This window comes from Neopelma chrysocephalum, unplaced genomic scaffold, assembly GCF_003984885.1.
Source record: "Neopelma chrysocephalum unplaced genomic scaffold, ASM398488v2 Primary Assembly neopelma1_144, whole genome shotgun sequence".
Classification (NCBI taxonomy): Eukaryota; Metazoa; Chordata; class Aves; order Passeriformes; family Pipridae; genus Neopelma; species Neopelma chrysocephalum.
In genome coordinates, this window is record NW_020897806.1 from 1 (window position 1) to 13,697 (window position 13,697).

The 13,697-nt window shown below is 66.8% G+C and overlaps 3 protein-coding genes across 3 annotated transcripts in view; all 3 read left to right on the forward strand.

Moving 5' to 3' along the window:
• The first annotated feature begins 40 nt into the window (after positions 1–40).
• LOC113975818 (uridine-cytidine kinase-like 1) lies at positions 41–8,343 on the forward strand. The gene is made up of 10 exons (XM_027700293.1): positions 41–251; positions 347–408; positions 687–703; positions 1,395–1,493; positions 6,356–6,449; positions 6,562–6,624; positions 6,733–6,855; positions 6,926–7,033; positions 7,113–7,269; positions 7,414–8,343. The coding sequence occupies exons 1-10, from the start codon at positions 71–73 to the stop codon at positions 7,485–7,487; spliced, it is 978 nt and encodes a 325-aa protein (XP_027556094.1). The 5' UTR covers positions 41–70; the 3' UTR covers positions 7,488–8,343.
• Positions 8,344–8,817: 474 nt separating this feature from the next.
• DNAJC5G (DnaJ heat shock protein family (Hsp40) member C5 gamma) lies at positions 8,818–10,989 on the forward strand. Its single transcript, XM_027700294.1, has 4 exons — positions 8,818–8,993; positions 9,263–9,476; positions 9,649–9,802; positions 10,372–10,989. Exons 1-4 carry the CDS (start codon positions 8,881–8,883, stop codon positions 10,452–10,454), a joined length of 564 nt encoding a protein of 187 aa, XP_027556095.1. The 5' UTR covers positions 8,818–8,880; the 3' UTR covers positions 10,455–10,989.
• Positions 10,990–12,131: 1,142 nt separating this feature from the next.
• The window catches only part of TRIM54 (tripartite motif containing 54), a 3,361-nt gene continuing 1,795 nt past the window's right edge, over positions 12,132–13,697 (forward strand). Inside the window, exons 1-4 of the mRNA XM_027700286.1 lie at positions 12,132–12,314; positions 12,741–12,913; positions 13,271–13,442; positions 13,517–13,612. Of these exons, the coding sequence (XP_027556087.1) occupies positions 12,147–12,314; positions 12,741–12,913; positions 13,271–13,442; positions 13,517–13,612 (609 nt within the window). The 5' untranslated portion in view covers positions 12,132–12,146. The remainder of the gene's footprint in view (positions 12,315–12,740; positions 12,914–13,270; positions 13,443–13,516; positions 13,613–13,697) is intronic.

Here is a 13,697-nt window from a genome sequence, read left to right on the forward strand (position 1 = left end):
GGACGGCCGAGGGGAGCGAGGCAGGGTTGCATAGGGGTGCTCACCCCTCCCAGTTTTCCAGCTCCTGGACATGAAAGTGTTCGTGGACACGGACTCTGACATCCGGCTGGTGCGGCGGCTGCAGCGCGACATCATGGAGCGCGGCCGGGACGTGGCGGGGGTCATCAAGCAGTACAACAAGTTCGTGAAGCCGGCCTTTGAACAGTACATCGAGCCCACCGTGCAGGTCGCCGACATCGTGGTGCCCAGGGGTGAGGCCAGAGCTGATCCCGCCGTTGAGAAGGGGTGTTTTGGGGCAGGAGCGGGTCAGCATCCGTCCCACCTGGCTCCTCTGCTCCCCTCTCAGGTGGGGAAAACTTTGTGGCGCTGGACCTCATCGTGCAGCACGTGCACAGCCAGCTGGAGAAGGTGAGCTGGGGCGAGGGTCGGGAGAGCCCTGCACGGAGAGGGCAGGATGGGGCCGTGCACAGCCCTGCGCTCCTGGAGCACCGAGGGGGCTCGGCGTCACCTCTCTCTTCTCAAGAGGCCTCAGCGCGGCTCTCGGGGCGGCAGAGCTGCGAGGAGGGCACTGGGGAGGAGGGTGGGAGCTGGCCGGGCTGCCCACGATGGCTGTGCTGGCCTGTGAGTGACTGACCGGGTGTCCTTGTGTCCTTCTGTGCCGCGCCGATGACCCTTCCACTGCCCAGCGTGAGATCACAGTCAGGTACGTGGGTCCCGCCGCCACAGCAGGGCCGGTTCCGGGCTGGGGTGGGGGGCTGCTGGCACCCGCTGGATCCTGAGTCCTGCTGCCTCCCCGTCACCACTGGCAGAGCTTTGCTGTGGTGCCTGAGTGTAGCTGCTCCTCCCCGATGCTGCAGTGGGTGCTCTCAGCTCCCTGGGGCTCTGCGTGACCCGTCCCACGCTGCACCCGATGTGTGCAGGCAGCTCTCCACCCTGCTCCCGTCCCTGTCTGGAGTGGGGCTCCTGCCCCGAGTGCTGGGTTGTCCTGGGCTGTTCACTTTTGCAGGAGAAGTGCCCTGCGTGCTCCACGTTCCCTGGGAGTTCGTGTCCCCCTCTCGATGGGACAGCCCTTGTCCCTTGGCACAGCCTGGTCCCGGGGTGTGTGGGATGGTCCTGCCCCTGCAGAGCTGCTGCTTCCCATGCTGGCTGAGGCCAGTGCTGTGGAGGCTGCAGCAGCAGCGTGTGTGGTCTGGGAGATTCGCCCTGGTCTGTCTCTCTGGTACCTGGTACCAGACGTGGGTCATTCCTCAGGATCCAGGCGGGAAGGCCACGTGCTTCCCGGTGACCAGAGGGGTCTCCTGGAGCCTTCCTTCAGCGAGGCCGTGTCCCTCCGAGGGCCCAGCGTGGTGGCTCTGCTTGTGCTGCAGGGCTCTGACCCCCTTTCTCTCCTGCAGGGCAGCCCTGGCCTCTGCTCACCAAGGGCAGCCTCTGCCGAAGACGCTGAGCGTGCTGGAGAGCACCCCACAGGTGCGGGGCATGCACACCATCATCAGGTACGGCCCTGCCCCTACTCCAGGCTCTTGGGTGGTGTCACACCACGAGGCCTGGGGAGAATGTTCCTCCTCTCTGCCACGGGATGTCAGTCGAGGGTGTTGGCCTGGAGCAGAACAGCTGAAGGGAACTGGCCCACAGGCACTTCTCTGGTGACGAGACCTTGGCACACCTGCCTTGGGTGATGCCTGAGCCAAGGGCTGCCTTTTGCTACAAAGAGAGGGGACTGATTGGCTCTTTCCTCACTGGAGCACAGGGTGGTGGCTCAGGGCAAGGTGCCTCCTGCCCCTCTCCCAGGGCACTTGAGTTTACAGCTAGCTTAGAGAAGGAATCTGGGCTGCTGCTTCCGTGACTTCACCACTCCCTTGATCTTTTCATTCCTCTCTGATGCTCCTTTTGTCCAGGTGACAGTAGTGTTAGTCCAGGGTCAAGGGCTGGGTCCCCTGGAACCACTGAGGGGTTCCCTGTTGTTCTGGCTACAGAATCTGGCAGTCCCTGTGTGTGTTTCTGCACAGCAGAGAGGGAATGCTGAGCTCAACCGGGCCCTCCTGTGCCTGTGCCTGCTGTGGTGGAACAGCACCTGTGTGTGGGTTTGGAACCCCGTGTCCTTGTCAGAGATCTGGAGGGGATCGAGTGCACCTTTGTACATTCACAGATGAGACCAAGATGAGTGTGAGTGTGGATCTGCTGAAGGGCAGGAGGGCCCTGCAGGGGGATCTGGACAGGCTGGATTGGTTGGCTAAAACCAGTGGTGTGAGGGTCAACAAGGCCAAGTGCCAGATCCTGCCCTTAGGTCACCATAACACCATGGAATGCTCCAGGCTGGGACAGAGGGGCTGGAAAACCAGAAAAGGCCCTGGGGGTGCTGGTGACAGCGGCTGGACAAGATTCTGGGTGTGCCTGGGTGGGCAGGAGGCCAGTGGCCCCGGGGCTGTGCCAGCACTGCTGGGGCAGCAGGGCCAGGGCAGTGCCCTCCCTGTGCTGGCACTGCTGGGGCACCTCCAGTGCTGGGGCAGCTCTGGGACCTCACACAGGAGACACAGGGAGGGGCTGGAGCGTGGGCAGGGAAGGGAAGGGAGCTGGGAAGGGGCTGGAGCAGCAGGAGGGGCTGAGGGAGCTGGGGGGGCTCAGCCTGGAGCAAAGGAGGCTCAGGGGGGACCTTCTGGCTCTGCAACTCCCTGACAGGAGGGGGGAGCCGGGGGGCGGGTCGGGCTCTGCTCCCAGGGAACAAGGGACAGGAGGAGAGGGAACAGCCTCCAGCTGTGCCAGGGGAGGGTTAGGTTGGATATAGGAAACAATTCCTTCACAGAAAGGGCTGCCCAGCCCTGGCACAGCTGCCCAGGGCTGTGGTGGAGTCCCCATCCCTGCAGGGATTTAAGAGCCTTGTGGATGTGGCACTTGGGGACACGGTGTTAGTGGTGGCCTTGGCAGTGCTGGGGGAGCGTTTGGACTTGGTGGTCTCAGAGAGATTTTCCAACCCAAACAATTTATGCTCTTGTGATTCTTATGACCCCGTGCAGGCCGGGCACCGCCTGGTACATTCCTCTCCCTGCTCCTCCCTCCCGAGGAAGCGCAGGCTCCGGGGTGGGTCACGGCAGTAAAACAGGTGATGTGGCACCACAGGCCGTGCCAGGCACAGCCCTGTGCCAGGGCCCACGTCCCTCCCCCGGGCTGTGCCTCTGCCTTGTGCCACGAGTGCCTGATGACCTTAATCTGCTGAGGCTCAGGGCTGTGCTGAGCTGCCTGGGGGGGGTTGGGCTGTTCCTGGGCCCTGCAGCACCGCTGGCCTCGAGTTCCTGTGCCCGTGCCACGTGGGAGTGGGGTTGAGGGTGGTGGGCTGAGCCCCTTGCAGATGGTAACTGAGAAAGGCTGTGTTTCTGAGGGGTGTCAGTTTGGCCTGTCAGCTGCCTCCTGGGATCCTGCTGGGGCTGGGGCAATGCCATTCCCAAATCCCTGAGCCAGGGAGCTCTGCTGGGAGAAGTGCCTGTGTTAGGGGACGGGGAGGCAGCTCCTGTGAGGCTTGTCAGCACTTGCTGGCTTCTGCATGACTTGGTGTGGGGCTGTGGCTGGTCCCCATGTGGGACCCTCTGCTCCCAGGCTGCTGCTCTTACCTGCTGCCCTTCTCCTGGTCTCCCAGGGAGCTCCAGGCTGGCGGGGACCAAACGCACCTTTTGCCACACTTCCTGCAGCTCTGTGCTCAAGGTTACTGCATCCCAGCAGATCTGGCTCTTGTCTTTATGCATCAAATCAGACAGTGGTTTGGGTGGGAGGGACCTTTAAGGGATCCCTAGTCCAGCCCTTGCCATGGGCAGGGAACCTTCCACTAGACCAGGTTCCAGCTGCCACGGTGCCACTGTCCCCGCTCGCAGTGCTCGTGGGGTGCTGCTGCTCCCACCAGCACAGCCTTTCCCAGTGCCTTGGCATCCCAAACCCGGGGCCTGGATCACTGCAGAGTTGTGAGCCAGGATTCCCCTCCTTTTCCTGGCCTGCCAGGCTGCTGCCAGCCGGCACCATCCCCTGTTGTCCCACACTGGAGGCTACTCGTGCTCCACCCGTCTGTCTGCTGGGAGGGTGTTGGTGGCAGCAGATGAGCATCACCACAGCAGATGCAGGCTGGCATCCCGGGGGAAGTGCTTTCCAGAGTGATTTTCTGTTGTTGTGGAGGGGCGGAAACTGAAAATGAGCCTCGCACTAGAATAGCTGCACAGTTTGAGTCATGAGGCTGAGGACGGATGGGGTACGAAGGATGCAGTGACAGGACAAGGGGGAATGGCTTCCCACTGCCAGAGGGCAGGTTAGATGGGATATTGGGAAGGAGTTCTTCCCTGTGAGGGTGGTGAGGCCCTGGCACAGGTTGCCCAGAGAAGCTGTGGCTGCCCCATCCCTAGAAGTGTTCAAGGCCAGGTTGGATGGGACTTGGGGCAACCTGGGATAGTGGAAGGTGTCACTGCCCATGTCAGGGGGCTGGGGCAAGATGACCTTTAAGGTCCCTCCTGACCCATACCATTCTGGGACTCTGTAGCCCATCGGTGCCCAGGTTTCCAGGGCCTGGCTGTGCCACTTGGCTCTCGGCTGCGGAGAATCCTGTTTGTGAGTGGAGCCAATTCAAACTCCAGGCAGATGCTCCCGGTCCCTCCAGGCCATCCAGCGCCCTCCTGCTGCCTCCTGAGCATGCTGGGGAAGGCTGAGGTCCTCAGGAGTGCCAGCTGTGGGCTCCCGTGTGCCACAGTTCTTGTGCCCCCTCCACAGGTGGGAGCAGTGCATGCCCTCAGTGGGTGGGTGGACTGGTGTTGGGACAGTGGTGTCCCCTTTGGGAATGCTCTGCCACCTGAGGAGGCGGGATGGTGGCAGTGATCCTGGTCCCCTGCTGCTGCCAGGGGTGTCTGGCTGCCCTCCCTCGCACGCCCCTTCCCCCTGTGTCACCGAAGCTGCTTGTGCCTTGTATGAGGAGAATTATCATAGTTGTCTGTGCCTCATGGTGGGGCTGGGGGTGCTCCCCCCTCCCCAGAGGAACCTGCCTGTGCAGGAGCACTGGGGGTCCCGTCCCACCCGGTCGGGGCTGGCACAGCCGGTGTGGGGCTGGGTGGGGGCAGCTGCCTGGGACGGGCCAGGCTGCCGTGGAGGCAGGACAGGCTGCCGTGGAGGCAGGACAGGCTGCCGTGGAGGCAGGGCAGCTGCCAGGCTCGTGCTGCTCCCGAGATGCCGTGGGTGTGTGTGTGGGTGCAGCCCATCCGTGAGTGCGCGCTGACAGCCCGTGCTGGGAGCCGTGGGCAGGGCGCCTGTTCCTCCCAGACCAGAAGTTGTATTCCGCCTTCCCTGGGGGTGCCAGCTATGCCTGGGGATGTCTGTGTCCATGGGCTGCTGTGGTCGCTGCGGGTGCTTGCCCATGAGTGTCCCTGGGACAGGAACACCCAGGGACAGCAGTGACTGTTGCTCCTCCTCTGGGCGCCTCGGTGGGGCTGTCTGTCAGCCGACGAGGTGTGAGAAGCAGCAGATGATGTCTTGAAATGCAGAGTAAAAATATTCGATATCCTTCTGCCTTTTCTGGAGCGTTGCCAGCTCCACCTCTTCCATCTGGGAACAAGCACATGTCTGTGGAGCTCCTTTGTCCTCACGTTCCCCTCGAGGCTGGTAGCCAGAGCACTCCCGGTAGGAAAAGCCCATGGCTTTCCCTCTGCCCTGGGGTCAATGCCCTGCACACAGGGCTGACTTTACCCCTCCTGAGGGAGGGGACGGGTTTCCTGGAAATTGCAGCTCTGTGGCAGCTTTGTTCTAGTTCGTGTTTGTTTTACTTCTCGCTGTCCTCAGCCCGTCAGGGCTGTGAGGAGGGCATGCCGGGTATTTCAGAGTCACCTGGTTCGTTGGCAGTGCTTTATCTCTGACTTAGTACCTAGAGGGAGGGGCTGGGGATGTGTTCAACCTTTTCCCATCATCCAGCATGCCGGCCATGGTGCACTCTGGTCTCTTCCATGGTGGGGTCCTGATCCATCCTGGCTCTGCTCCTGTTCCCCCCTGGGCTCCCCAACACTCACCCATTGCTCCTGACCCCCAGGACCGCTGGTGCTGCCTGACCTGCTCCCACCCCCCGTTATCTCCCAGCTCTCTCCACTGTCTGCAGGCAGTGTTGTGTCCCTCTCCTGGGGGAATTGAGCCCCTCTCTTACTGCGTGGTCCCATCTAAGACAACAGCCAAGGCCTCTGAGTGCTGAAATGCTGGTGATCATTGACTGTGTCACCCCGAGGGGGCTCTGGTTCCCATGGACTGGGACTGCTCTCCCTGATGGATGGCCTCTGGAGCCCTGCATGCCATCTGCAGGGAAATAGTGGTGGCTCTGCTCCCATCTCATGCGTGTCCTCCCTCCCAGGAACAAGGACACAACCAGGGATGAATTCATCTTCTACTCCAAGCGCCTGATGCGGCTGCTGATCGAACATGCCCTGTCCTTCCTGCCCCTGAAGGTGAGTGGCTGCTCTCGGGCGCAGCCCCAGCCCCATCCCCGTCCCCCCTCCTGAGCCCCTGGGCCACGAGGCCTGGCTTCCCCCGCACTCCCCTGTGCTCCCCTTTCTGCAGTCGGTCACTGTGGAGACGCCCCAGGGCACGACGTACGAGGGGAAGCGGTTCCACAGGCAGCGGGTGAGACACGGTCCCAGCCCCTCTGCTCCCCACGGGCAAACATCTGCCCCGGGCCAGGTCAGCACGTGCCAGGAGCGCCCGGCACTCATGTCCCTGCCCCTTCCCCAGATCACCGGCGTGTCCATCCTGCGAGCGGGAGAGACCATGGAGCAGGCCCTGACCGCCGTCTGCAAGGACATCCGCCTGGGCAAGATCCTCATCCAGACCAACCTGGACACGGGAGAGCCCGAGGTGAGCCCCGCTGCGCCCCGGCACGCGGCCACGCCGGCGGGTCACCGACCAACCCTCCTTCCCTCCCCAGCTCCACTACCTGCGCCTGCCCAAGGAGATCAGCGAGGACTACGTCATCCTCATGGACAGCACCGTGTCCACGGGGGCCGCGGCCATGATGGCCGTGCGTGTGCTGCTGGTGAGGGGCCGGGGTGGCGGTGGCGGGGACGTGGGACCCTCTGTGCCCGGCCGGGCTCTCAGAGCCCCGTGTGCTGCAGGACCATGACGTGCAGGAGGACAGGATCTTCCTGCTGTCGCTGCTGATGGCAGAGATGGGGGTGCACTCCGTGGCCTATGCCTTTCCCCGCGTCCGCATCATCACCACCGCCGTGGACAAGCGAGTCAACGAGGAGTTCCACATCATCCCGGGCATCGGTGAGGGGGACAGGGGTGTGCTGTGCCTCACAGCCAGGCCCAGCACCCTTGGGGGGAGCCCCACGGCCACACTGAGGGGGCTCTGGCAGGGATTGCAGCGGGGCCGGTGCCGCCATCCCCTCACTCTGTCCCCTCCTCCTCCAGGTAACTTTGGGGACAGATACTTCGGAACCGATGGCCCCTCGGGCTGGTGTGAGAGTGACGGCGTGAACTGCTGAGCTGGTCAGCCGTGGGGCCACTGGCCAGGCTGGCTGCAGGGCCGGCCCCCACCCCTGCCCCCCGGAGGGGCTCCATCCTGCCAGCCTGTGCCCACCTGGCAGCCCCCGGCTCTCAGGACCTGCAGAACAAGCCCCTCGCTGCCGGCCTCCCTCCACCCCAAAGGACCAATCCTCCCCAGGGAGGAGGAGGAGGAGGAGGGGGGGATGGCCTCTCATGCAGCCCAGGGAGAGGGGACATTTCAGCACATTCCTTGCCATCTGAGCCCCCTGCCTCTGGGGCCCTGGCCAGCCGTGCCTCCAGAGGGAGTGGTGGTCTCCCCACAGCTGTGCCTGAGGGGCTGCTTACCCTCTCCCCAGGGGAGGAGGGGGACAGGGCCTGGTACCCACTGGGCATTGGGCGAGCTTCGTGCCTGGAATCCGTATTTATTTGTATTTATTGTGGGTAGCCCCAGGTTCCAGCAGGACCCCCGACATCAGGGACTGGGACCTCACGTTCCCACTGCCTCCCCGCCGATCCACACTCCATCCCTGCCAGTCCGCACTCCATCCCCACCCTGTGGCCCCGGGAGGAGCGGGGTTGGCATCTGGCTGCTCTCCCGGCGGTGTCCCGGCCCCGGTGCGCGGAGCGGAGCCGCTGTCCCCGGGGGCGGCGAGGCGTCCCCGGCGCTGCCCTTGTCGCTCAGGTTCTTCTTCCAAAGGGCAGCGGCGGCCTCGCCCCGCCCCGGCGGCAGCGGGAGGCTCCGGGGCCGGGGCCGTGCCCCCCGCGCTGTGCCGGGGCCCGGCCGTGCCGTCACCCCCCGGGCTGCCCCCGCCGCCGTTTTGTACCAATAAAGGAGCAGCGCGACCCCCGAGTGCCGCCGAGTGCCGCCGCGGGGCCGGGAGCGGGGCGGGCGGTGTCCGGGTACCGGACCGGGAGCGGGGCGGGCGGTGTCCCCGGGCCGGGCGGGGGGCAGTGCGGCTGTCCCGGAGCCGGGCGGTGCGGGGCGTACCCGGGGCGGGACGGCGGGTCTGGGCCGGTGTGTCCGGGGCCGGTGCGGGGTGTCTGGGGCTGGTGGGGCCGGGCCCGTGTCCCCGGTGCAGGGGGGGCCGGGGCCGGGCGGTGTCCCCGGTGCGCGGTGTCCCCGGTGCGGGGTGTCCCCGGTGCGGGGTGGTGTCCCCGGTGCTGGGTGGTGTCCCCGGTGCGGGGTGACCGGGCCTGTGTCCCCGGTGCGGGGTGTCCCCGGTGCGAGGTGTCCCTCGGTGCGGGGTGTCCGGGCCGGGCCCTTTCCCCTCGTTGCCGGGGCGCGGGCGGCGCCTGCGCAGAGCGGGCGGAAGCGGCGGCGGGCGCGGGCAGGGCCGGTCCGGGGCGGTCGGTGCCGCGTCCACTCCGACCCCCGGGGCTCTCGGCGCGGCCATGGCGGAGCCCCCGCGGCCGCAGCGGAAGCTGTCCCGGGTCGGGGAGAGCCTGTACCGCGTGCTGGGGCTGCAGAAGGGCAGCTCCCCCGAGGAGATCAAGAAGGCCTATCGGTACGAGGGGGGGGGTTCGGTGGGGTCCGGGGAGAGGGGACCGGCCGGGGGGAGTCGTCCCGCGAGCCTCGGCGTGCGGGTCCGTCCCGGGAACGCGGCCGGGATCCCGCGCGGGTGGTCCCGGTCCCACCCCGGGGGCCTGGGTCTGTCCCGAGGGGCGAGGAGGTGCTCCCGTCCCGGGGGTCCCGCTCTCACCCCGGGGCTCTGGGTCTGTCCCGGGGAGCGAGGCCGTGACCCCGTGCCGGGGGTCCCCCCGCCGCGCCCCGCAGGAAGCTGGCCCTCAAGTACCACCCGGACAAGAACCCCGATGACCCGGCGGCGGCTGAGCGGTTCAAGGAGATCAACAGCGCCCACGCCACGCTGAGCGACGCGGACAAGCGCCGCCTCTACGACCAGTACGGCTCCCTCGGCCTCTATGTGGCCGAGCAGTTCGGCGACGATGCCGTCCGGCACTACTTCCTCATGTCCAAGTGGTGGTTCAAGGTGAGCCGGCGCCATCCGGATCCACGGGCTCGGTGGGCCGCCGTCTCTCCCGGCAGGCCAGGGGCTCGAGTGGGCTCCAGTGGGCTCGAGTGGGCTCGAGTGGGCTCGCGGGACCAGCATGATGGGGACCAGGGGCTCAGGTGAGCTCACAGTGCCTCCGTCCCTCCTGCAGGCGCTGGCGCTGTGCTGCGGTATCCTCACCTGCTGCTGCTGCTGCTGCTGCTGCTTCTTCTGCTGCGGGACGTGCTGCCCGCCCAAGGAGGAAGAGTCCTACAAGTACGTGGACCCCAAGGACCTGGAGGCGCAGATGCGCGCGGAGGACAGTGGTGAGTTGGGCTGGGTCGGGCTGGAGCCCCAGCAGCTGGGACTGCCTGCTTTTGATTTGTTGGGGGCTCTGGGGTCTCCCCCTGTCGCATCTCACGTGGGGGATGGAGCTCTGGCTCAGGGCTTGGGTCGGATTTAGCCACAGCCAGCCCTCGGTGTTTTCTGTGTGGGCAAGGGCTGGTGACAGTGACAGAGGGAGCCACTGGATGGGCCATGGGGATGCCTTCTCCTTCCCCATTTGCCCCTGGGAAAGGGCCCCCCTGACTCGGCCTGTGGCTTGGAGACCCTTCGCCTGTGCTCTCTGGGGTATGGAGCGTGGGAAGAGCGGCCACGCTCCAGGCTGGCTCCGTTCTCTGGCACTGGCAGTGCTGGTGTGGAGGGGGCTGACGCTGGGTGACTGACACAGGCTTCTGTGGGGTGGGGGCACTGCCACAGGGCTCTGTGCTGGCAGTGTGGGAGCCCTTGCTCTGGGTGTGGGAGCCCTTGCAGGGGTATGGGGACATCCCAGATTCCCGCTCGCTGGCACCACGGGGTGGGGCTGAGCCACTGATCTGCAGCTCTTCCTTTTCAGACTCGCAAATCCCTGTTGTGGCACAGCCCCCGCCCGCCAGCACGGAGCCGCTGCCGGCCGCCAGCACCGGTACTGATGCCTGAGGCTGCCCCCATCCCGCTGGCTCCCCCAGGACTCGGGGCACCGATCCTCCTTTGGGACTGTCACTTTCCGGGACCCCGGTCCCGCCCGCTGGGCTGGCTCTCCAGCCCCAGCCGGGGTAGAATCTCAGGTTAATTTGGCCAGCATCAATGCAGAGGCTCCCGGGCCCCTGCTCAAGCTCCGGGGCGATGCCCCTGCGTCCCAGCACTGGTGGTGGTGGTGGCCCAGAGCCCGTGGTGCTGCAACCCCCCCGGTGCCTCGCCCGCTGCCGTGCCCGCCAGGCACTGAGCACAAGCAGAGAGCGCTCCAGGCCCGGCTCCGTAGCTCAGGCGAGGCAGCCGAGCTGCCCGAGACCATTAGCACTGTAACCTCTGGGGCTGGGCTGAGCCCACTCCCCCCTCACGGGACCCTCCCGATGGGTGCTGGGTGCCAAACGCTGCTGTGGGGTCGGGGTGCTGCTGTCTGTACCCCTTTCCTCTGCCCCCTGGGTTCGTCTGCTGGGTTTTGTGGGCACCATTAAAGGCTGACGGGAGGGGAGCACGTGTCCTCCTGGGCTGATCTGGGGCTGCTGGAATGCTCCGCAGCAGGATGTGCCTCTGCCTGGTCCTACCTGTGCTGGGGGCTGTGCCCATGGGTCCCATGGGGTGGTGAGCTGAATGGGGCATGGAGTAGGCAGGCCGTGTCTGAGTGGGGTGAGTGTCACTTGTGTCCTGCCACCCACCTGGAACCACTCTGTGTCCCCTGCTGCTGGCTCCCATAGGCTCTTCTCTTCCCTCTCCTTGCTGCTGCAGTCCTGGAGCCCTGCTCCCCACTGCCTGGCCAGGCCCCCTGCTCCTGCCCTGCTCTCTGGGGAGCTGTGGCCCCGTGGAGCTCTAGGGCTGTCAGGGAGGGGGCTGAGGGGGGAACACAGTGAGCCCCTTGCCCTTTCCTCCCACCCCTGGTCACTGCCTCTATCTGCAGCTGCATGGGCTCTGTCTCACCCCCTAAATATAGCCAGGGTTCCAGGGTGAGTGGGGACAGAGGGGCCCTGGCACCAGCATTGCCACCCTGCTGACACTGGGCTTGAACTGTGGGGTCTGGGGGATCCCAGCATCCCCTGGCCCAGCTGCTTGCAGGAGGGGGCACCCCCCACCACCGGCATCACTCCCAATCCCACTGTGCCCGGGCCCTGCTCCCCTCCGGCTCTATGGCCCCAGCACCAGCCAGCCCTGGTCCCCTGGGACCTCCCCAGGTGGGAGGCAGCGGGGGAGCCCTGGAGAGCAGCCCTGCTCACCTGGGGCACTTGGGGCTGCCCGGGCCGAGGGCTCCGGGCTGGGATGGGGTGGGGTGTGCACGGTGGAGAGGGTTGCTGGTCCCTGGGGATCAGCCAGTCCCCGGAGTTCAGCCAGTCCGGGGCTCAGCCCATCCCAGGGCCTCAGCTGGTCTCGGGGGATCAGCCGGTGCCGGGACCAGCCGGTCCCTGGTGGGCTTGGGGGGTCCCGGGGGGCGGGCAGGGCCGGTGGCCCCCGCCGCGGCGCCGTGACTCAGTGTCACCCGACGCCGCCGACAGCTGCGGCCCCGGCGGGGCGGGGGCGGCTAAAATTAGCGCCGGGGGCCAGGGCCGGGGCCGCGACAGAGTGGGGAACGGGCGGCCGGAGCGGAGCGGAGCGGGGCTGCGGGGCAGAGCCGGGCCGGGCCGGGCCGGGGTCGCGGCCATGAACTTCGCAGTGGGGCTGAAGCCGCTGCTGGCGGAGGCGCGGAGCATGGAGAGCCTGGAGAAGCAGCTCATCTGCCCCATCTGCCTGGAGATGTTCTCCAAGCCCGTGGTCATCCTGCCTTGCCAGCACAACCTCTGCCGCAAGTGCGCCAACGACGTCTTCCAGGTGGGAGCGGCCGGTGGGGCGGGGAAGGCACCGGGAACCCCGGGACCCCAGGCCAGGGATGCGGGGGGGGCGAGCGGCACCACGAACAGCGGGCCCCCTTGTCGAGGGAGACCTGGCCTGGCACCGGCCCCGGGACCGGCCCCGGGAGCTCCGGCTGAGCTGAGCTGAGCTCGGGGCCGCTCCCGACCGGCGGAGGCGGGGAGCGGGGGCCGTGTCTGTGTCCCCACCTGTGTCCGTGCCCGTGCCCGTCTCCATTTCTGTCTCCACGCCTGTGTCCGTGTCTCCGCCCGTGCCTGGGGGGTGCGGGGTGCGCAGCCGGCGGGGTCTTGCTCCCCGGATGGGAGTTGCCGGGAGGCCGCCGAGGTCTGCCGGGGTACCGGGGGGTTCGTGGTGCCACCGTCGTGACCCCCCGCCTGCCCCTCCCAGGCTTCCAATCCGCTGTGGCAGTCGCGGGGTTCCAGCGCGGTGCCGTCGGGAGGGCGGTTCCGGTGCCCGTCGTGCCGGCACGAGGTGGTGCTGGACCGGCACGGGGTCTACGGGCTGCAGCGGAACCTGCTCGTGGAGAACATCATCGACATCTACAAGCAGGAGTCGGCCCGGTGCGGGGGAAGGGAGCCCAGGGGGGCACTGGGGATCCTCACGGGAGGGCAAGCACAGCGGGGTAAGGGGACCCCATGGAAGACCGGGCATGCAGAGCTGGAGCTGGAGGGGTCACGGGGCCCATGCGGTGCTGGGGTGTCCCTGGGGCTGGGAGTGACTCTGGGAGTAAGGGTGTTACTGGGGCTGGGGCACCCCTGAGGCCGGGGGTATCCCTGGGGGCCAGAAGTATCTCTGGGGCCGGGGTGTCTCTGGAGATGGGGGGGGGGTCCCTGGGAGCTGGGGTGTCTCTGGGGTTGGAGGTGTTCCGTGGGGCTGGGGATGTCTGACCGAACCCCCTCCCACCCGACCCTCCCCAGACCCCTGCACAACAAGGCCGAGCAGCACCTCATGTGCGAGGAGCACGAGGACGAGCGGATCAACATCTACTGCCTGCGCTGCGAGGCGCCCACCTGCTCCCTCTGCAAGGTGTTCGGGGCTCACAAGGACTGCGAGGTGGCCCCGCTGCCGGCCGTCTACCAGCGCCAGAAGGTGGGGGGGCCCCGGGAGCCCGTGGGGGGCCGGGGGTACCCGTGCAGCTGCCCTCACGCCCCTTCCCCTCCCAGAGCGAGCTCAGCGACGGCATCGCCATGCTGGTGGCGGGGAACGACCGGATCCAGGCCATCATCACGCAGATGGAGGAGATCTGCCACACCATCGAGGTGGGGACCGGGAGGTCCAGCCCTGGGGCTGTGCCGGTGGGGGGAACCTGGCGGGGCTGGGATGGTCCGGCCCCAGGGCTGTGCT